Below are 21,709 nucleotides of genomic sequence, written 5' to 3' on the forward strand. Positions count from 1 at the left end.
CCCCTTTCATGTTGCTCCCAGGAAGGAAAAAAGACACAGCAGACCTAAAGCATTTTAAACCAACTTTTCCTGAAATCCTATTAGGATCACACCTGCCGTCTAAAGAAACCATGATCAGAAGATTTGGATGAATGTACATGAAACAAATGCTTACTAAACATGTAAGTTCCCCTGACTATATTTTCTTCTAGATTCTATCTAGTGAATACAGGTAACTCATAGATGAATAATTATGTGCATGAATGTAGCCTTATTCTAATTCTTTGACTGAGGCCTATTAGAATTAGGAAGTTATGCACCTTTGAAATTTTATGTTTTCTTCTTATAAATGTGGCATGTAATAAGTTGTCTGGATAAAATAACTAGGATAAAATAATAACCAACAGCCAGGCCAATAAAAAAAATAAGCATAACTGGAACTAGAACTCAGGACCAATTGATCTAGTTTGTGTCTATAATTGTCTTGTTTGCAATCATTCATGAATCTAGTTTCTGCATCAGTCAGCAGGACAGAATGTAATCATTGTTAATATGTTTTAATAACTAAAATGTTTTTTTTCTAAATAACTAAATAAATAATTCGAAATGCATTTTAACATATTTATTTGCAGTAAAGCGAAAATGTATCCTCCGTCATTTTTTTGTTTGAAAAACGTGAATCAGGCTGGCACATCTGAATTTTTTCAATATCCCTTGCTAAAGCTTCCTTTTACAAGAATTGGTTATGCTGGAATCTTTTTTCTTACCTGCATCTTTCCTCTTTTCACGTGAAAGTTCATGAACATTTGCTCTGATGTCATCTCTCAAGGTCTTGATGATATCTGGAAGGGCAGAAATATTCTTGCTCTCCAAATTAATGAAAAATTCATATTCATCTTTATTCAACCGGGAAGGTCTGGATTCTATGTGAGTCAAGTTTATCCCCTTTTCCTAAAAGACAATGAAATAAATAATACCTTCTCTCTTTTTTGCAGGGAGGCTAGAAAGTGATCTGCGCAGAGTATGGTACATAGAAATTTGGATGACAAGAACCTTTGTTTGTTTATAAAGTGTTCTAGCTATTTTTAAAAATAAAAATGTGTACCGGTATTTAAAATGTTGAGCCCCACACAAAATAAATTGATAACTGAGTTATACAACTATAACTGTATACTGTTATAGGACTGCAAATGCTATTATAATAAACATTAACTTGATATCTCTGCAAGATCTGAATATAATGAATGTCCTACCTTACTTTATTGCCTACTATTAGACCAGAGGTCATTAACCTCAATGGCTATTTGGTACCATTCAGCCCAGAGACATCATGATTCTCAATAGCAAGTACTAGGGAACATCAATGCAAGATAACCACTGTTTTCATCTTTTGTCAGATGCTCATTGGCTACTGGGAAATAGGATGTTGCAGCAAGTTCTTTAATATTCCCCTATGAAGTATTTTTGAGGAAAGTTTATTTACAGTTACAACCCTTACTATTACATGTTGGAGGCATCAAATGGCCAGATAACAACCTTCCGAAATGAATAATGTTTGGAGACTGAATCTGCCTTTCCCTCACAAAATACATACACTCAGCTCATTTCATGTAGTATAGTAGAAGGCCCAAATCAGAGGTGGTATGCAGCCAGTTCTTACCGGTTCAGGAGAACCGGTAGCGGCTGCTGCTGCAGGCTCCACCCACTCACCCCGATGTAATGCGCGACCTTCTGTGCATGTGCAGTAGGCGGTGCGCATGCACAGAAGGTGGTGCATGTGAGCGTGCTCACATTTGTGAACCAGTAGCGAAGGTAAGTGAATCCCATCATTGGCCCAAATGTGACACAGATACATAGTATAAGTTACTATCCCAAGAATAGTTTCAATCTTCTTGGGCAGTATGAAAGGTGGCAAGTAGCTCCATTTCAATGGCTGTTTTGAGATACAGCCTTGTCACTTATATGATGACTAATGGCAGGAATATATTATTGCAGTTTCTCATTGATTTATTTTTAATTAAAACAACAATATTAAAGATCAGATGGGGAGGTCAAAGAAGGTAGACCCAGGAATAAAGACCCAGAAGGAATATATAGTCACTCTATGGCTGTGATGGCGAACCTATGGCATCGCCAGCTGGTCTTTGCAGGTGTCAAAGTGCCAGAAAATGGCACAAAAAATGGCCAAAAATGGCCCCAAAACAGGCCATTTTCAGGCTGTTTTCAGGCCATTTGGGGGCTGTTTTCAGCCCGTTTTTGGCCTGAAAATGACCCATAAAATGGCCAAAAAAACAGGCATGCTTGTGCCAGCCAGTTGGTCTTTGGGTTTCCGGCACTCTGGCGTGCACAAATGCACATGCATGCACATGCATTCCAGTTTGGGCACTCAGTACTGAAAAGGCTTACCATCACTGCTCTATGCCAAAGTTACATTTTCTTTTTTTATAGTTGCGTTCATGAAAAATGTCTATTTGAAAGACAGCTACAAAAATGAGTCAAGCTCTTAGTGAGGTGTGGTTTAAAATATCGTGAATATATATATATCAATACCAATAAATATAGGCTGGTGGTGATTTTCCCCCATCCCCCCCCCCCCAGAGCTGAATATTAAATATATTCAAGAACAGAGAGAGGCAGAGAGAGAAATTCAAAAGGACCATCTGCTCAGAAACAATGTGCACTATTGGATCTGTCTTTTTTGAAGTTCTAAGCAATGAGCACCAAAGATGGGCTAAACTGTTTGGCCAGATACCAACACAAGAAGTTGAAAAGGTCAGAAGTGCATTCAAATCCCCTGGCACAGGAAAGAGATCCTCCTAACAGGGATGGCCTCCATGCAAAGACCTCTATTAACCAAGCTGAGCCCTGAGGTCAAGTTGTTTTAGCTCTCCAAAGATCTGCACTGGTCACAGACAATGCTTTGTATTTGCTATTTAATTAGGTGCTCACAAATCATTAGAGGGCTCCAGAGCCAGGGAAGGGTAAAGTTTAAATTACTCTATGTAAGATTTATTATGATCAAGACCAGACCCTAAAACTCACAGTCTGCTCTAAGCAAGTATGCTACATTTAATTATAATTCCAATAAGTCCATTGTCAGAATTAAGATTTGGGATTCATAGTGAGATAGCAAGATTCTTTCTTTCAAGAAATAGTGGTGTTTCATGAAATGAATGAGCTGAACAGAGAATGCTAGATGGAAATGTGAAAATGTTATCTTCATCTCTGCTGTTCTTCCATTGTCCTTGGAATCAGTTGTAAAAAAAAATTGTGCTAGAGAAAAGTTGCTGTCTCCATTTCTTTTAATAACTGGCAGAAGCCAATGATCAAGGGGTCATGGAAGGTGACAAATTATTAACCCCTTTAATTCTATACAGCATAGCAGCTGCATGCCTGATTATTATTAAAGACATAATAAGGAAAAAGGATGCCTGCAACTTGAAATCTATACTTGTTAGTTGCAAAGTCATGTCCAACCCATTGTGACCCCATGGACAACATTCCTCCAGGCCTTCCTGTCCTCTACCAACCTCTGGAGTTCAATGAAGCTCACGCTTACTGCTTCGGTGACTTCATCCAGCCACCTCATTCTCTGTCCTCCCCTTCTTCTTCTGTCCTCAGTCTTTCCCAGCACTAGGCTCTTCTCCAGGGAGTCCTTTCTTCTCATGAGGTGGCAAAAGTATTTTGAGTTTCATCTTCAAAATCTGGCTTTCTAAAGAGCAGTCAGGGTTGATCTCCTATACTTACCTACTCATATAAGGACAGGCCACAGGAACAGCACAACACAATTCCTACCAACTACATCTGTAGTTTCTTTAATTATATTCTGATGTGGTGGATTAAATGGAAAAGGTCTATTAAATTTATGATCCTCAAAGGAATTGTGGGAAATATAGATAGCCAGATTTTTTTCATTTTTAAAGTAGTCAGCTGGGAAAAACTGTTGCAAGCCTCAACCAGTCAACTATCTGCATTACAGAGCACTGTGGATCAATAATCTAAATTGATAAGAGGCAGCTTTCTGTCTTCATTTTTTTCTGCTTTTGTGTGATAACAAAGTTAGGATGGGCACATGTGCACTTCTCATTTTGAACAGCAACTAGAGGATAGTTATCTCGATAGAAGAGAATCTTTGTAGCTCATGATTGAACTGTGGGGTCCTTAGTGCTCTCTGAGCTCGGTTGTTATCTTGCAGATGTTTTATTACCAAACTAGGTAACATCATCAGTGGTAGTAGGGAGTGTGGTTTGTTCTCTTGTTAGTTTGTTTGAGTTGGCAAACAAGCTAAATGTAACACTCAGACATTCAAAACACTCAGACAATCTAACTAATAGTAAACCACAGCCCAATCAAGGAACTACCAAGAGCACTTCTATCAACATTGACAGGGTAAGCCACTACTATATAAAGTGAGAGGAAGCATATTCCCTACTACCACTGATGATGTTACCTAGATTGGCAATGAAATGTCTCTAAGAAAACAACCAAGCTTAGATAGCACCAACGACCCTGCAAGATATTTGATTTGAAATTTAAGCCTAGATTCCATGCTAGATTTTCCCACTTATTCACTCTCCCCATTTAAAAAAAAAAAAAAATCAAGGTGCTTCATGCACAATCCAAAAATCCCATTCATCTCTCATGGTTTGGAGGGAGATGGAATTTTATTATCACTTCCGGTAAAGTCTATTATACTGTTTATATTTTTTATCAGCTTATGATATACATTTAGGTCCTGTTAAAGGCAGTGAGAGGAGTTTGAGAAGAGCTGGTATCATGCCACGGATGGGTTCCGGCTTCTTCTACTGCCGGTTCGCTCAGGGACGTGCTTCGGGGGTGCTCACATGCATGCTTGATGCACGCTATGCATGCATGCACAGTAGGTATAAAAAATGCTTCTGCACATTCGCAGAAGCAAAAAACAAGATAGAACCGGTTCAGGGGCATGGCCAGCTAAGTTACTACCTACTCGGCCAAACTAGAAGGAACCTGCCTCTGTATCAAGCTCTCGGCATTTCTCACTTCCATATATTTTTGCAATTTTTTATTCTCTTATCAAAAAATCAAGTGGTAACTTTGGGGTGTATCTAATTTATTTGCAATATCAATGGTATTACTGATAAAATATTAATGATCAGCAAGATAAACAAATATATTTTCTTTTGTCTGCTGATATATAATCTTTTCTTCCACTGTGCTTCTCAACCCCTACCCCTGTAAATTCAATAAATATCAAGTTCTGAAAAAAAGCACCATAAATATTAAATTATCTTCTTATCAAACTGTCAGTGTTGATTTCATAATGTTTGTGCCCATGTAGAAAAAAGTATCAGATTTGGGTTTTTTTTTAATGCTGATATGCTATCTACATTGAATTGTAAAATTTGACTCTGATATTAGAGTATATGAATCCAGCAGATATGTAATACCTTCCTTTTTAAAAAAATATTTTTTTTAAATAAACATCCAAACCATTCCTTTTTTATCCTCTTGTGGAAAATTCTGCATTCTGTTTGAAGGTACATATATTTTTGCATTTCCTACAGCAGAGGAACATGTGGTTAATTTTTAACTGGTCCAAACAAACACATTTGATCTTGGAGTTGCTCTGAAATTCATGTACAAACACACTACTTCCCTCTGAAAAGGCTCAGCACATGATCACTACTTTCTCTGTTGCTAAATTATGCTGCAAACATGGGTATTTCTAAAGCAAAAGCAAACATTGCTGAGTTCATTTGAAATGCTGACAGATAGTTACTGCTTTGATACTTATGTAATGAAGGGGAGAAAGGACAGCCATCTTTCTTAAATGTCCCCTAACTTTCTTCATTTTTTATAAGGTAAAAAGGTAAAGTTCCCCTCACACATATGTGCTAGTTGTTCCCAACTCTAGGGGGCAGTGCTCATCTCCATTTCAAAGCTGAAGAGCTAGCACTCCCCAAAGACATCCCTGTGGTCATGTGGCCAGCATGACTAAACACCAAAGGCACACAGAACACTGTTACCTTTCCACCAGAGGTGGTTCCTATTTTTCTACTTGTATTCTTACAAACTGTTAGGTTGGCAGAAGCTGGGACAAGTAACGGGAGCTCACTCCTTTACATGGCACTAGGGGTTCGACCGCCAAACTGCCAACCTTTCAGATCAACAAGCTCAGTGTCTTAGCCACTGAGCCACCCCATCCCTTATGTTTTTATAACAGGGGTGCAAAACAAGATCTTCCACAGAGACACCCTTCAGAAATCAGTGGCTCTTTTTGCATTTTTGGAAACACATCAGAGAAAAAGCAACTAGGTCGGGCAAAGCCTTAAGACAGGGGTGTCAAACCCGTGGCCTGAAGCCGGATGTGTCATGCACTGGCCATGCCCATGCCTGGTTTAGCGAAGCAGAGAAAAGTCATGATACATCACGTGATGATGCCGTGACAATGCAAGTTTGTCACCCCTGCCTTAAGTTAAAAACATTTATGCTATATCAAGAATAAGGATCCCTTTTTTCACTTGCAGATGCAGATAATTTAAGAAAGGCTGCTTGCTGGTGGTAGGTGGGGGTCAAAGCCAGTTATGGGTGTGGCTGGGTCCAAAGTGGGAGGAGGAGCTAAACTATTTTTCAGTTTCTTTTCCCACCCTTTTTATCTGCTCTTTCTCCCTGCCTGTGGTCTAAGCTATCACTTTTATCTGGGGATTTGAATGGCAGGATGAAGAGAGAATTTAAAATTAACTGAGGGACAATTGTAACTGTTGTGTCTCAGGTGTCAATCAGCGAAGGATTTGGGTCCTCACTGGTTAAAATGCATGGAGCATTCTGGCAGAAGAATTACAGTTTCTAATTGGTTGCCGGGTTGACAGCTGCCATATAAAAAGCTGTCAGCCCGAAGTAGTTTATTTCTGTTAGTTCTGGTTTACAATAAACATCTTCTGATTGACTTGCCTCCCGCCTCAGCTCTTGATTCCTTGTTCAGGAATACACAAAGTAACCATTTCACTAAGCATATTTTATTATAATGGGCCTGCATTTGTGAAAGTCTTGCTTCCCAATCTTCTGTAACAGATTTTCAAAAATTACTTTTAAAAAAACTTTCCTTTTTGGAAAGATTTTGGTTTTCAAAGGCCTGATTTAGGCAACTAATTTTTAACAGTCACTAGCTATTGTGAGAATGTGTGACACACACAAATTCATATATAATTCTGCTACCTGTAAAAAAAATGCCTTTCTACCTTCTCTACTATCTTAGGTGGAAAAATATCCTCCAAGTTCAATGTTCTGTTCCTTGTTCCATGGTAACTATTGTTTTTAAAATTAAATCTATGCCAAGTAATGGCTTCCTTCCAATAAACACAGTATATATTTTGACACTTATTTTGTTGACATCATGGAGGAGCAATACTGCAGTGGTTAAAGATGTTGAGCTTGTTAACTAAAAAGCTGACAGCCTGGGTTCGAGACCCGAGACTGTGCAATGGGAGGTAACTGACTTGCGTCAGCTCCTGCCCACCTAGCAGTTTGAAAGCTGTGTAGCTTTACTCTATTCTATCTGAGTAGATAAATAGATTCTACTTCAGTGAGAAGATAATGGCATTCCATGCACCTCAGTGTATAATCATGCTGGCCACATGGCCATGGAATTGTCTTTGGACAATGCTGACTCCCTTGGCTAACAAACAGAAATAAGCACACACAAACACCCTCGAATCGCAAACAACTGGAAAGGGGAAACCTTTATCTTTACTTCTGTTGATATTAATTGGTAATACTAATAATATATATATTTACACACACACACATACAGAGAAGCCTGTGCATTGCCTGTGACTTTTTTGTAAATTACCCAAAATCTCTGAGAGCTATGTAGTGTATACATTTAGTATAAAAATACTTTGGGGATAAAACATCCCTACCACCCCTCAGGATGTGCATTCTGTTAAGATACAGCCTGTTGTGCCTTAAAATGGCTTCTATTGTACTGCTGTAAAATGGCTTCTACTGTACAGCACAGTGGAGTTGCCATGGTAATGGCTTCACAGTACTCCACAAGGGGTAAGGGGGAAAATCCAACATTAGAAATTACGTTTGGTCTGGATATTTTCCCCCTATAAATAAATAACTGGACAACTCTCGGTTATCAGCTAGTGTATTATAATATACCCAACAAGGTGAAATTCATAGTTCTTTAACTTACATTGGCCTTCCTTATTCTTATGATTGGTAATACAATCAGCCAGATGTTTGGATTTGAAAGTTTTATCCCCCTACTGAGTTTTATCCACCTATCAAGTCCCAAGGAAAATCCCAGGTCCTTGAGACTTTTCCCAAGTCCCAAGGACCTGGGAAAATTATTATTTTTCTACAAGCACTTGTGGCTGGAAGATAAAACAAATGGGCTTGCCTTATTGACTGTTGTGAAATGAAACAGGGTTGAGTCACATGAGGGATAAATAAATTCTGTTTAATCTGTAAAACCTTACTTTAAAGATCAAAGGCCATACTTTCAAGCCTTGACCAGTTACCCAAATTGGTGCCTTTAAATGCTGGATTACAATTTCCCATAATCTCTAGCCAGCACAAACGATGAAAGATCAAAACATTGGAAGGATACTAGCTGAACTATATAACATATTTCTGAAATATATAACATTCAACAAATGATGAAATGAACACTTTATAATTAGTGCAAAGTTACATAAATGCAGATGTTTGGGTCCATTTAGCCCAGATTTGATTTTTCAAGTTTCTAGTATTAAATCAGGGTGGTTTTACATTGAGATTCACATTATACCATTCAGATATAGGACTTTTTTTCCCCTCAATGTCCACAATAATTTCTTGACAATCTCTCATTTGGCCCAAATTAATTAAATGGTCATTCAATATGACAAATTGGAAGCAAGAAAAGCTATTACAGAATGGAGAAGAATTATACTGTAATATAATACTGTCCTGAGAAGGAATTGTATCCTACAAAATTTGGGCTGTCAGCTAGAAGAGGGCAAATATTTGCTGAGCCAAAGGTTAGGATTAACTGTAATGATCTACATGTTAAAGGAGAAACATTGCTGATTTTGTGCCTGATGTTAAGAGATATTTAAAAGTGAAACAATTTTCTGGAAGGGGAATAATCAAGCATTCTTTTCTAAAATACTAAAGTATCCTTTAAATTGAGCTAGATTCCTGCTGGTTTTATGGAGGCATACGTTTAGTTACCGTGGCAACAATTGGGAAATAATTTGCCATTTCCTTCTTCTAGGAAGGTTTTTTATTTTATTTTTTTTAAATCCCAGTTTAGCCTATAACCCTAGAATTCCTTGAAGACCTCACATATAGATGCTAACAAGCTGTTTGCTGCTGAGCCCAGACAATGCCTGTCTCCACCACTAGACATCTTCAGACAAGACTAGCTTGTCATCTATGAGGTCCTCTAACTCTGAATTTTCATGTGTCAAGCTGATTCTATGAGATGAATGAAGAACAGAGCTGAACACTCATTGCAGCTTCGCAAGAGCTCTGCAGGGGAAGGCCAACGTGTCTATGGAGGCTGAGCCACCTCAGGAGAAAGAGGTTAAAGGAATATTGTTTCTCCACTCTCATACACGACTAAGAAGTGCAGCCAAGCTTCTTCAGATTGAAGAACAGCATTTCAACCTCCTTTCAAGTTAATGTCAAGAGAATCCATCTGATTAACATCCTGAGGAGAAAAAAAAAACCAAGAACATATACTGCTTCTCAGGATACTATTCCATAAGCCAAGTAGCACATCGACAAAGTATATTAGTCTTTGAGCTGCTACAGAGTATTTGTAATGTTTTTGTTGCTATCAATAACTGAATTTTTTTATCAGTAATCAGTAAGGAACCTGATCTACATGGGGGTTTTGTTTGTTTGCACCCTGAGAATCTCTCTCAATCTGATCACAGAAACTCACGTTGTACAACATGATTTTGCTTTCTTTTTATTTATTTGCTAAAATACTGAGCAATATAGTTAGCTGACACTACAAAGATGAATAAATATTTGTGATTTTAAATCAATCCTCAAGAGATGGGCTTCATCAAACGGATGAAATTTTTGACAGAGACTCTCTGGTGACATCATTGTATCACCTCAGTGCCCTCTGTGTAATTCAGAAGCAGCTTTCTTCTTTTTAATGCAGCCTCCAGCTACAAACATTTGCCTGCTCATGATCCAAATGACATCTGAGGGATTCAATCAATGCATCTAACTCAAACTTCTGTACATCTTTGGAGCAAAGTTTGAGTTAGATGCGTTGATTGAAAATCCGTTCTGAAGTCAATTGAACACAGAAAGAGAAGTTTTACACATCTCATTCTGGGTAATCATTGATTTTTTTTTCCTTCGGTTATGAAACAGAAGCTTCAGGAAGAAGAAGAAAAATCTACCTGCTTTTCTCACTACCCTGCATTTCCTTTCCATTTACAGCTCAATTTTTATTTTCCTAAATAAAAAAATTGATGGGATTCTGTTCATTACACAATTTGTGTTTCTATATCACTTTTTCCTAGATATACAATGCACTTAAAGACCATACTATATCTTCTTTAAATAAATATTTTTTTTAAAAAAAAACATAAACTCTGAGATTTCAAAAGGGAAGCTAGCTACAAGAAAGCAATTAGAGATATTATCATACTATCATTATCTTTATGGCTCTTACATGGGCAGGGGGAGGGAGAATATCATTTCTCCCTCCCCCTGCCCATGTACATTTCTGCATAATTCAGAAGATGTGAAAATATATCTGACATTGAAAACAACTAGTGTTGCTGTCATAATTTCTTTTTCTGTCCCCATCACCACCATTCTCATTCAGATTGATTAGAAACAGCTGCTTCTGATTTTCCCCACCCAGAACAGTTAATGAAACTTTCAAGACTGAAGTCGGGAATACTTAAAAAGTGCATATGAATATTCCATCTTTCATTGTACAATCATTTCTGGCCTCTCAGACTTAAATCCCAAAGGATATTATATAGAAATTCCTTTTGTTAGTATTGTGGGTATTTTTCCCATTTTTTAAAAAAATATCCAGACTGGGAAATGTGGATAACCAGGCAATTTTCAGAGTAATGGAAAGATGTGCATCTGGAAACAACTCCAGTTGTGGCAGATTTCATCACTTCTTAAACTAAAATGAGGTAAAAATTAACACCAAAAGAAATTTTAAATTATGAAACACTCAGTGGAAAAGAGGGAAAAAAAGTAGCTTCTTTTGCAGGGGAAGAAAACTTCTAATAAATCGCTTTAAGGTAGTTTCGTATGACCATATCAAGAGACAGATTTAAGAGGGTTCCAAATATGAGCAATGCAATTATATTAATCATATATTATGTCTGAAATTGAGGGAAGATTTCCTTTAACAAACCACCTCAAGGTGAAGTATCTGAATTAAGTATAATGTTTGGTAAAGAGAACGTTAGTGTACGTTGGCCTAGAAATGTCTTGTTTGCCTTTCATGTATGAGCAGTTTAATTAGACTTTCTGATTGCAGAAGGACCTAAAGTTCTATTAAGTACAATAGGAAGGAATGTTAAAACATGTTTAAACAAAAACATCATCAGGATGCTTGCTTGCACCATGTAAGATCAGATCAACTAGATCAGGGATCCTCAAACTTTTTAAACAGGGGGCCAATTCATGGTCCCTCCCAGGGTTGGGGGGCTGGAGTGGCTAGGTGGGCATGTCTAGATGGACATGTGACTGGGTGGGTGTGGCTAGGCCATGTGACTATGTGGGCATAACCAATTTAACAGTCCATTGAACAATGCACACAAATTAAACTTTAATTTGTTTTGCTCCTGTGGGTGTTTAATTTGCTTTTGTTTGCATGTTGCTCTTTTAGTTGCCTTTTCTTTTTACTAGATCATTTTTTCAGTTGTTTAGGAGTCTAGTAGTCCACTTCAGGATACTCAGTTTTGCAGCAATTCTTCTCAGCCCGAAGGAGCTTGAGAAATCTGTGTGTGTGTGTGCCTCTCTCTCCCTCCCTCCCTCTATCTCTCTGTCTATCTATCTCTCTTTATCCTCTGGAGGTGGGGGAGGTGAAAAACAGGCTGTTTTTGCCAGTTTTTTGGCCTCCTGGGGCGTCTGTTTGCCCTGTTTTTCACCGCCCCCAACACACCTCCAGAAGCATTCTGCAGGCCAAAAACAGGCAAAAACAGCTTGTTTTTTTGGCCAAAATGGGCTGTTTTCACCTGTTTTGGGGCCTCCCAGGGCATCTGTGCACACTGTTTTCACCTACCCCACTTCCACATTTCTGCAGACCAAAATTGTTGGCTTTGCCTTTCAGTTCCAGCCTGTGGGGTTCACGAAGATAAGCCCTGCATTTGCCCGATGGGTGGGTGGGGTGATGTGGGCGGGGCAGCCTCATGGTCCTACGCAGGCCAGATTAATGGCTTTGGTGGGCCGCATGTGGCCCCTAGGCCATAGTTTGATGACCCATGAACTTGATGATGAAGATGAAGATTGATGATGATGTCAAGTCAAGTCAAGTCAAGTAGGTTTTATTTTCATTTCAACAATATACAGTACAGTACACAGTGAGACGAAACAACGTTTCCCCAGGACCAAGGTGCTACATCAGACAACATAGATAAAAAGAAAAAGAGCAGAACACAGAACTACATATAGCTCTAAATCTAAGAACTTAGAGAGAGTTGAGGAGTCTGATGGCTTGTGGAAAGAAACTGTTACACAGTCTGTTTGTGCAGGCCCGAATGCTTCTGTGCCTTTTTCCAGATGGCAGGAGAGTAAAGAGCATGTATGAGGGGTGTGTGTGTGGTCAGCCACAATGTTTCTGGCTTTACGAATGCAGCGTGTAGTGTATATGTCCATGACAGAGGGAAGTGCAACCCCGATGATCTTCTCCGCTGTCTTCATTATTCGTTGTAGGGTCTTGCGATCCAAAATGGTGCAATTCCCAAACCAGGTGGTGATGCAGCTGCTCAGGGTGCCCTTGATGGTCCCTCTGTAGAAGGTTGTGAGGATGTGTGGTGGAAACTGTGCCTTCCTCAGTTTCCTAAGGAAGCAAAGATGCTGCTGGGCCTTCCTTGTTATGGAACCGGTGTTGAGGGGCCAGGTGAGATTCTCCGCTAGGTGAACACCAAGGAATTTGGTGCTCTCTACAATCTCCACAGAGGAGCCACTGATCTTCAGTGGGGAGTGGTTGTGTTGTATCCTCCTGAAGTCAACAACCATCTCTTTTGTTTTGTCTACATTCAGAGACAGGTTGTTGGCTTTACACCAGTTCGTTAACTCATCCACTTCCTCTCTGAATGCTGTCTTGTCATTCTTGCTGATAAGACCCATCACAGTCATATCATCAGCGAACTTTATGATGTGATTTGAACTGTTCATTGCTACACAGTCATGCGTCAGCAGGCTGAACAGCAGGCGACTGAGCACATAGCCCTAAGGGGCTCCAGTGCTCAGTATGATGGTGTTAGAAGTGTTGTTCGCAATCCGGATTGTCTGAGGTCTTCCTGACAAAAAGTCCAGGATCCAGTTACAGAGGGAGGTGTTCAGGCTCAACAGGGTCAGCTTCCCCATCAGATGTTGGGGAATGATAGTGTTGAATGCTGAACTAAAGTTTATGAACAGCATTTGTACATATGAGTCTTTGTTTTCTAGGTGAGTGAGGGCTAGATGGAGTGTAGGCATCATCGGTGGAGCGATTTGAGTGGTATGCAAACTGCAGTGGATCCAATGTTATGGGCATCAGGGTCTTTATATGCCTCAAGACGAGCCTCTCAAAGCACTTCATGATCATGGGAGTAAGTGCAATGGGATGGTAGTCATTGAGACAGAACACTGATGGTTTTTTCGGCATGGGGATGATGGTCGTTGTCTTGAAGCACTTTGGGACAACAGTGGTAGTCAGAGAGATGTTGAAGATGTTGGTAAAAACATTTGCCAGTTGGTCTGCACATCCTCTGAGTACTCTGCCAGGAATATTGTCTGGTCCCGCAGCTTTCCGTGGGTTGGCTCTCCTTAGATCTTTCCTCACATCAGTAGTGGAGAGACAAAATATCTGTCGTTGGAAGGAGGTGTGGTCTTCCTCGCTGTCACGTCATTCAGTGCTTCGAAATGGGCATAGAAGCTGTTTAACACATCTGGAAGTGAGCCATCCCTCTCACAGGCAGGTGGTGATGTTCTGTAATTAGTGATGGCTTGGATGCCCTGCCACATACGCCGTGTGTCACCGCTGTTTGTGAAGTGTTGGTGGATTCTCTGGGCATGTGCACACTTGCTTCTCTGATGGCCCGGGACAGATTGGCTCTCGCTGTTCTTAGGGCTGCTGTATCACCTGCCCTGAATGCAGAATCTTGGGTTTTCAGTAGAGCACGCACCTCTCCAGTTATCCACGGCTTCTGGTTGGAGTGTGAGATAATTTTCTTGGAGACTGTGACATCATCAATGCACTTGCTGATATAGCTAGTCACTGACGATGTGTACTCCTCCAAGTCAATGCAGTCACCGTTGGTTGCAAACTCCCTGAACATGTCCCAGTCAGTGCATTCAAAGCAGTCCTGAAGAGCAGAGATGGCTCCTGCTGGCCAGGTCCTCACCTGCTTCCGAACTGGTCTTGAACGCCTGATGAGTGGTCTGTATGTTGGAATTAACATAACATAGATGTGGTCTAAGTAGCCAAGGTGGGGGCGGGGCTTCACCTGGGATGTTTGTATAAACAACATCCAACGTGTTTTCCCCTCTGGATGCAAAATCCACATTTTGATGAAATTTAAGGAGCACAGTCCTTAGATTTGCATGATTGAAATCTCTGGCAACAGTAAAAAATCCATCAGGGTGTGTGTTCTGCAGTTCGTTGATGGTCCGGTGAAGTATACAGAGCGCTTCCTTAGCATTAGCGCTAGGTGGAATATACGTAGCAGTGGTGAATTCCCTGGATAAATAAAAAAGTCTACATCTCACAAGCGGTGAGCAGTAGGTGGAAATGAGGACAGAGTTTTTACACCATTCTGTGTTGATGTATATACACAGTCCGCCACCACGAGTCTTACTGCACAGAGCTGCATTTGTGTCGGCACGAAACGCAGTTAATCTGTCCAGCTGAATAGCAGCATCCGGAACTCTATCATTCAGCCATGTTTCCGTGAAAACAAAGATGCAGCAGTGGCTGTACTCATGCTCCAGCTTGCTGGAGTCTGATGTAATCTAATTTATTTTCCAGGGAGCAGACATTTGCTAGCAGGATGGATGGTAGAGCAGGCCGGTTAGGGTTTGCCTTTAGCCTAGCATTAACCCCTGCTCACTTTCGCACTTCCACTTTCTCTTGCACCGCTTCCGATGCCCCCTTCTCCATCTGTTGGCTTCTGGCAATGCTGGGGTCTGAGGGCCTGGATCTTGGAGCAAGCCAAGGTTGTGCAGCTTCTCTCGCAAATCATAATTAATGATGTTGGAGTTGTTTCTGTATTTCCATAGTGTCTGCTGAAGGTAAATGCCAGTTGCTCTGACAGCCATAAGTTTCGTGGGAGGGGATACACCATAAAAATAACACTGCTTTGGATCCGGAGTGGCCTTTGCAAGTTACTGCCGTGGCGCCTATACCTCCATTCTACACCTCAACGCACCTTTCCTAGCTTTCCTGTTCCTAGCTACAGTACTAAAAAAATATATTCAGATAAACACTCCTAGCTACAGTACTAAAAAACAATACTCAAAAAACACCCTACTTACTACACTAAAAACGTAACTCAGAGAAACTCCTAGCCACAGTACTAAAATGTTACTCAAAGACACACCTACTTACTGTACTAAAAAACATTACTCAGAAAAACACTCCTAGCTACAGTACTAGAAATGTTACTCAAAGAAACTCCTACTTACATTACTAAAAAAATTACTCAGAGAAACACTCCCAGCTACAATACTAAAACTTTACTCAAAGACACTCCTACTTACTGTACTAAAAACGTTACTCAAAAAAACTCCTACTTTACTGTACTAAAAGTCAGCCGGAATGTGAGAAGGCAGTCAGCTGCCGGTAGCAATAGCAATAGCAGTTAGACTTATATACCGCTTCATAGGGCTTTCAGCCCTCTCTAAGCAGTTTACAGAGTCAGCATATCGCCCCCACAGTCTGGGTCCTCATTTCACCCACCTTGGAATGATGGAAGGCTGAGTCAACCTTGAGCCTGTGAGATTAGAACCGTTGAACTGCAGATAACAGTCAGCTGAAGTGGCCTGCAGTACTGCACCCTAACCACTGTGCCACCTCGGCTCTTGCACTACCTGGCCTTGCACTCCCACAGGAAGAGGGGACACTGTCATCAAGTCAGTGTCAACTCTTATCTATATAGATTTTTCTCCAGGATGAAATTTTAATGAATCTATTTTGTAAATATTTCACCATATCAAATATAGTGATAAACAGAAATACATAACTGATTCTCCTGTAGCTTTGAGCTCATTCCCCTACCCTACTGTTCCAGAGAAAATGTGGGGGAATGCCTTTTTTCAAATTAGTAAAACAAGCAATGAAGTTACAGAGTAATAATTACTGAAGAAAAACCAACAGCACTTCCATCTTATAACAGTGAGATACGTTTAAAAGAAACACTGTACAAATAATCTAAAGAAATTAGAAAAAAAAAGTGAGTCACGGCCAAATAGGCAGCTGTGCTCATTTCCGTTACAAGGTCATTGGGCGAGTACTGTCCAAAGATATTTGGTCATGTCATCACTGAGTACTGTTACCTTCCCATCAAAATGGTACCTATTTATATACTTGCATTTGCATGCTTTCAAATTGCTAGGCTGGCAGGAGCTCAGCTCACCCCATTGCATTGCACTTACATCTTGAACCTGAGCTGCTGAACCACCAGCCTTCCCTAAAGAAATTAGTGTGATAGACAAAAAGGATACAAATATTTTTGCAGGTGAAGAATAGCTGAGGGAAATTGGACAACAAATTTTGATAAACCCTTAATATAAAAGCCAGGTTATTTTGAGATGATGCTTCCTGCAATTCCTCACCATTTTCTCTTGCCAAACAGACAATAACATAGAATACTTTAGGAGCAAGGGAACAAAAGAGCAACAGTCAGACTTTTTAACACAGGAAAGTTTGGGGTGTCATCTGTGATTAACCACAAAGTAGATGACATCTGAGAACTGCATCCATAATGGATGGATTGCCATTTTGAAGCCTTGGTCTTCCTACAACTGCTTTTGTAAAATACATACCTCAAATATGCGAAGGAGTTTAGCCAAGGCTCCAACTTCTTCTTTAAGGGAAAAAATCAGAGAGATTGCATCTTTCTGGGAAGTGTTCTCTTCAATGTACCTGGATTCCTAAATAATAAATATGAAATTATTTACAAGGCTTTGGTGTCTGGAAACTAATTACATCAACTCTAAGTTCTAAAATTGAATCTGGCTAGCTGTTTTATACCCTGTTTTTACAACTCACATCCATCTTAGCTCTCATATAAACAGACAGGAAAAAAAGTTTTTAAAGATTAAACATATTTAAAATGACAGTTCTTGCCATTGGCTTGTTTCCTTGGGGATGAGGGGGGTAGCCTCTACAGTAGTAAGCTTCATACAATTTGAATTGCACCATCAATCAGGATAGAGCTGGAAGGAACTGGAGGTCTTCTAGTCCAACCCCCTGCTCAAGCAGGAGACCCTATACCATTTCAGACAGATGGCTGTTCAGTCTTTTCTTTCAAAACTCAAGTGGTGAAGCACCCACAACATCTGAAGGGAAATTTAATAGAAAAAAGGACTAGGGGAGACATGATAGCAGGTGTTCCAATATCTCAGGGGCTGCCACAAAGAAGAGGGAGTCAAACTATTTTCCAAGGCACCTGAGGGTAGAACAAGAAGCAATGGGTGGAAACTAATCAAGGAGAGAAGCAACTTAGAACTGAGGAGAAATTTCCTCACAGTTACAACAATTAATCAGTGGAACAGCTTGCCTCCAGAAGTTGTGAATGCCCCAACACTAGAAGTCTTTAAGAAGATGTTGGATAGCCATTTGTCTGAAACGGAATAGGGTTTCCTGCCTAGGCAGGGGGATGGACTAGAAGACCTCCAAGGTCCCTTCTAACTCTGCTATTGTATTGTATTGAAGTTATTCCACTGGTTAATTGTCCTCACTGTTAGGAAGTTTCTTCTTAATTCCAGGTTGTTTCTCTCTTTGATTAGTTCCCATCCATTGTTTCTTGTCTTGCCTTCTGGTGCTTTGGAAAATAAGTTGATGCCCTCTTCTTTATGGCAGCCCTCCCAATATTGGAATACTGCTGTCATGTCCTCCCTAGTCCTTCTTTTCTCTAGACTAGCTACACCCAATTCCTGCAACCGTTCTTCATATGTTTCTGTCTATATATTGCCTCGAATGGGAGGAGATTGTTGTGAAGCAATGGATTGAATTTCTCTATTTGCAAGATGTTCCTCTGTTCTTAAATTTGGCAAATTAAGTTTTTGCAGCAATGATGATTAGAAGAGAAAAAGAGTTGTATTAGTAAAGAAAATAGTAGTATGATTAGTATTGTTATGTAATGAATTAAGAAATAAAGAAATTAAAGTATATTGTTAATTGTAGAAAAAATTGAAAGAAATGCTCTCTACGTTAAAACTTAATTAGAGGATATATATTGTTTATAGTAAAATAGACCAATAGAGAAATATGAAATGATAATTTGGTGTAATTTTTGAAGGGGCAATTGAAGATATTGTTTATGTATTAAGAAAAAATAAGTATAAAAATGGAAAATAATGAAAGAAAATAATTTGGCTGAAAGTGAAAACCAAGCTATGATGTAAAATGGATTATGTAAATGAGAGGATGTGAAAGGAAAGATCCACTCAACACTTTGTTTCTAGAATATGTGTAAATTTGTATGAAAAAATTTAAAAAATGGATTAAAAAAAAGCTTGCTTTCTTAAATTTCATTTAAAAAAAAACCAATTCTGATGTCTACCTCTCAGTTTTATTAATATTGCCAATCTTTCTTTCTGCTATTTCTTCAGTGTCTTAAGTGTACGTGTTGAGTCCGAGACAAGAGAACGTCTTGTTAAATAGCCTATACTTGTTCCAATGCATATCATTTGTGACATTAATCCACTGGCCCAGAACAAGCCTGTGAAGCTCATGAGGAGCAGTTATTAAATGTCAGACAAAGGTTCAGCTAAAACCAGTCAGTGGCTTTTGGTAAACAGAAACGTCTGTTTCCAGTAAATGTTTGTTACCAAAAGGAGGGGAAAATATATATCAACTCAAAGCATTTTGGTTCAACCTTCATGCTGGAGAACAAATTGAATGGTCAATACATTTTAGGATGATGGTAAGAAAAATAAAATAAAGCTCTTTGTTGCTCTGGACACAAAATAAAGCTATTTGTTGCTTCATTGCTATACGCAATCTTCCTAATTAAGGAATTGTGAGGAAATTAAGCACATCCCAAGACTGAGAGGAGCGAGGTGGGGGTGGGATTATACCCTTTTATGAGGAAAATCTTGAACAAATCCAGAACTTCTAAGCTTATCCCAGCAGGATATATTGGATGCTGTGTACATCCTTTAGTTTTATTCTTGGAAAATCAGGAATTCATTAGTGAATTTCACTGTGGTATTTGTTTTGCTCCACTTTAGTTAATATGGAAAAGCAGCATTTTAAATAGAAGTCATAGCAAAGTCCACAAGAGCCATGGAACTGCTAAACTGTTTGAAAAATAAGAAGCAGAAGCAGCTAAAAGTTCATTAATATTAAATATTTCAGTTCAGAGATTATCCAAGCTAAAGGAATCCTCTGAAATACGGCCAGCTCAATGCAACTGAAAGGCAAATCTGCCATTTGTTTCCATAGTCTAGATGCATAGGAAGAGGCTGGAGCACCTTCAGTGGTTTTTCTGCTTTCAAATGCATCCAACTGTTAGATAAATCTTGGTCTAGTTTATAACTCCAAATACCAGAATTATGCAAGCTACAGTATTCCCTGTGATCCATTATGAAAACAAGAGATGGATTTGAAGAACATCAGTAGAAAGAGTATTGAAGCCTTCAAACTTGCTGCTGGAGAAAACTCTTGAGAATATTGTGGACAGCCAAGAAAACAAATGATCATCAAACAATTCAAGCCAGAGTTCTCATTTGAAACACAGATTACCAGGCTGAAATTATTCTATTTTGGACACAGTATGCAAAGATCTAAGTTTTTGGGAAATGTTGTAATGCTAGGGAAGATGGGGGGAAAAGAAAAGAAGATAGCCATGAGCTCAGTTACAATAATGATCAGTGCACCTTTGGAAGACCTAAAAGACCAGGTTAGAGATAATTTGTCATGGGGAAAAAATCTATGTGTTCATTAAGAGTTGAAAACAACTTGATATAATCACTGGTCTAACTTTCCTATTACACCGAGGCATGTATTCACCAGATTTCAGATATGCTGGACCATTGGTGATAAGCAAATACATTTGAGGATACTTGGGAAAGAAATGAAACATTGCCATAAAAAATTGGATGACATTATTTTCCTTTCCCAAATTCCTTTGCTCACAAATTCAGGGATCTGGGGTTTCTAATTGTAGATAACTTTAGGTGTCCATGGTCAGCATATTTATATCTATCACATAATTCATCAAAAATATCATTCACCACGATTCATCTCCAGATTTTAAGAAGGCTGCATGAGATATTGGAAGGGTGTTTAACTGCAGTTACTTAACATGAACATGTATTTTAAATCTCAATGTATAGATAGAAACTATGTAGGTCAGACTTAACATACACTTATATAACTGTGTGCAACACCAACACCTTATTTATTTGTTATTGGAAACATTATCATAAATACCTAACTTTCTCCACAGTAGCTCAAGTAAACATATATAAATCGTAATAAAAAATATTCATGGGAAAATCTATGTGGAAAAAAATGCTATGCCTGCAAGTTTATTCCCCCTTTCCTTGTTCCAGAACAATTGAAATAAAATAAAATAATAAAATAAAAGTAGACTTAGGATTGTCAGATTCAGCATTTATGCATTTAAGAGCAGGTTAATAACAAGAAGAGAAAGATAATGACTTATGTCTGCCTATAATTACCTTGCTGTTGAAGGCATAGAATTGAAAGTGTCAATTGTATAACTAGTAACTGCAACATCATGCATTCTTTAAAAATACATGTTAGTGTTTATTTATAACATTTAAATACATTCATAAAACATCCTCTTAATATAGTGGACTTACTTGGAAAAGATCTCCATTCATGTTGCTGACTTTTTATTTGTTTTCCCCCCCCAAGCACTAATGAACAGTATTTTTCCTAAGCGATTTTACAATGTTTGCAGGATCTTCTGCAAACTATGAACACACATATTTAAAGCTGAGTTTACAACTGAAGGCTCGGCCCCTCTTTTGACCTCAGTTCTTTGGCAGAGTTTGGACAAAGGTGGGGTTTTCTTCACACACCCCTCTGCTCCACCCCCTTCAACTCAAAAGGCACCATGGTTTGGCCATAAGTTACAAAAGTCAAAAGTGGGATCCTTTATCCTTCTGCATGTGCTTTCTTTCGGGGTGACCACATGAATTATTTCTTGTCTTCTTATGGTTTGCATTGTGCAATTCTGTAATTTCAGTTCTGGGTGTATTCCTTCCCTACTCATATGAACCAACCATAACGATGCTGCTTAATTGTAGCAATACCAGTAATCCAACCAGTAATCCAACCAAACAGGAGTTCCAAATAATG

The 21,709-nt window shown here is 39.1% G+C and overlaps 1 protein-coding gene across 1 annotated transcript in view; it reads right to left on the reverse strand.

Annotated features, from left to right (window-relative positions):
• Nucleotides 1–21,360, reverse strand: part of PAH (phenylalanine hydroxylase) — a 44,997-nt gene extending 23,637 nt beyond the window's left edge. Inside the window, exons 1-3 of the mRNA XM_032220847.1 lie at nucleotides 21,208–21,360; nucleotides 17,197–17,304; nucleotides 747–930 (exon numbers count right to left, since the gene is read on the reverse strand). Of these exons, the coding sequence (XP_032076738.1) occupies nucleotides 747–930; nucleotides 17,197–17,304; nucleotides 21,208–21,228 (313 nt within the window). The 5' untranslated portion in view covers nucleotides 21,229–21,360. The remainder of the gene's footprint in view (nucleotides 1–746; nucleotides 931–17,196; nucleotides 17,305–21,207) is intronic.
• Nucleotides 21,361–21,709: the final 349 nt, after the last annotated feature.

This window comes from Thamnophis elegans, chromosome 7 (assembly GCF_009769535.1).
Source record: "Thamnophis elegans isolate rThaEle1 chromosome 7, rThaEle1.pri, whole genome shotgun sequence".
Lineage (NCBI taxonomy): Eukaryota > Metazoa > Chordata > Lepidosauria > Squamata > Colubridae > Thamnophis > Thamnophis elegans.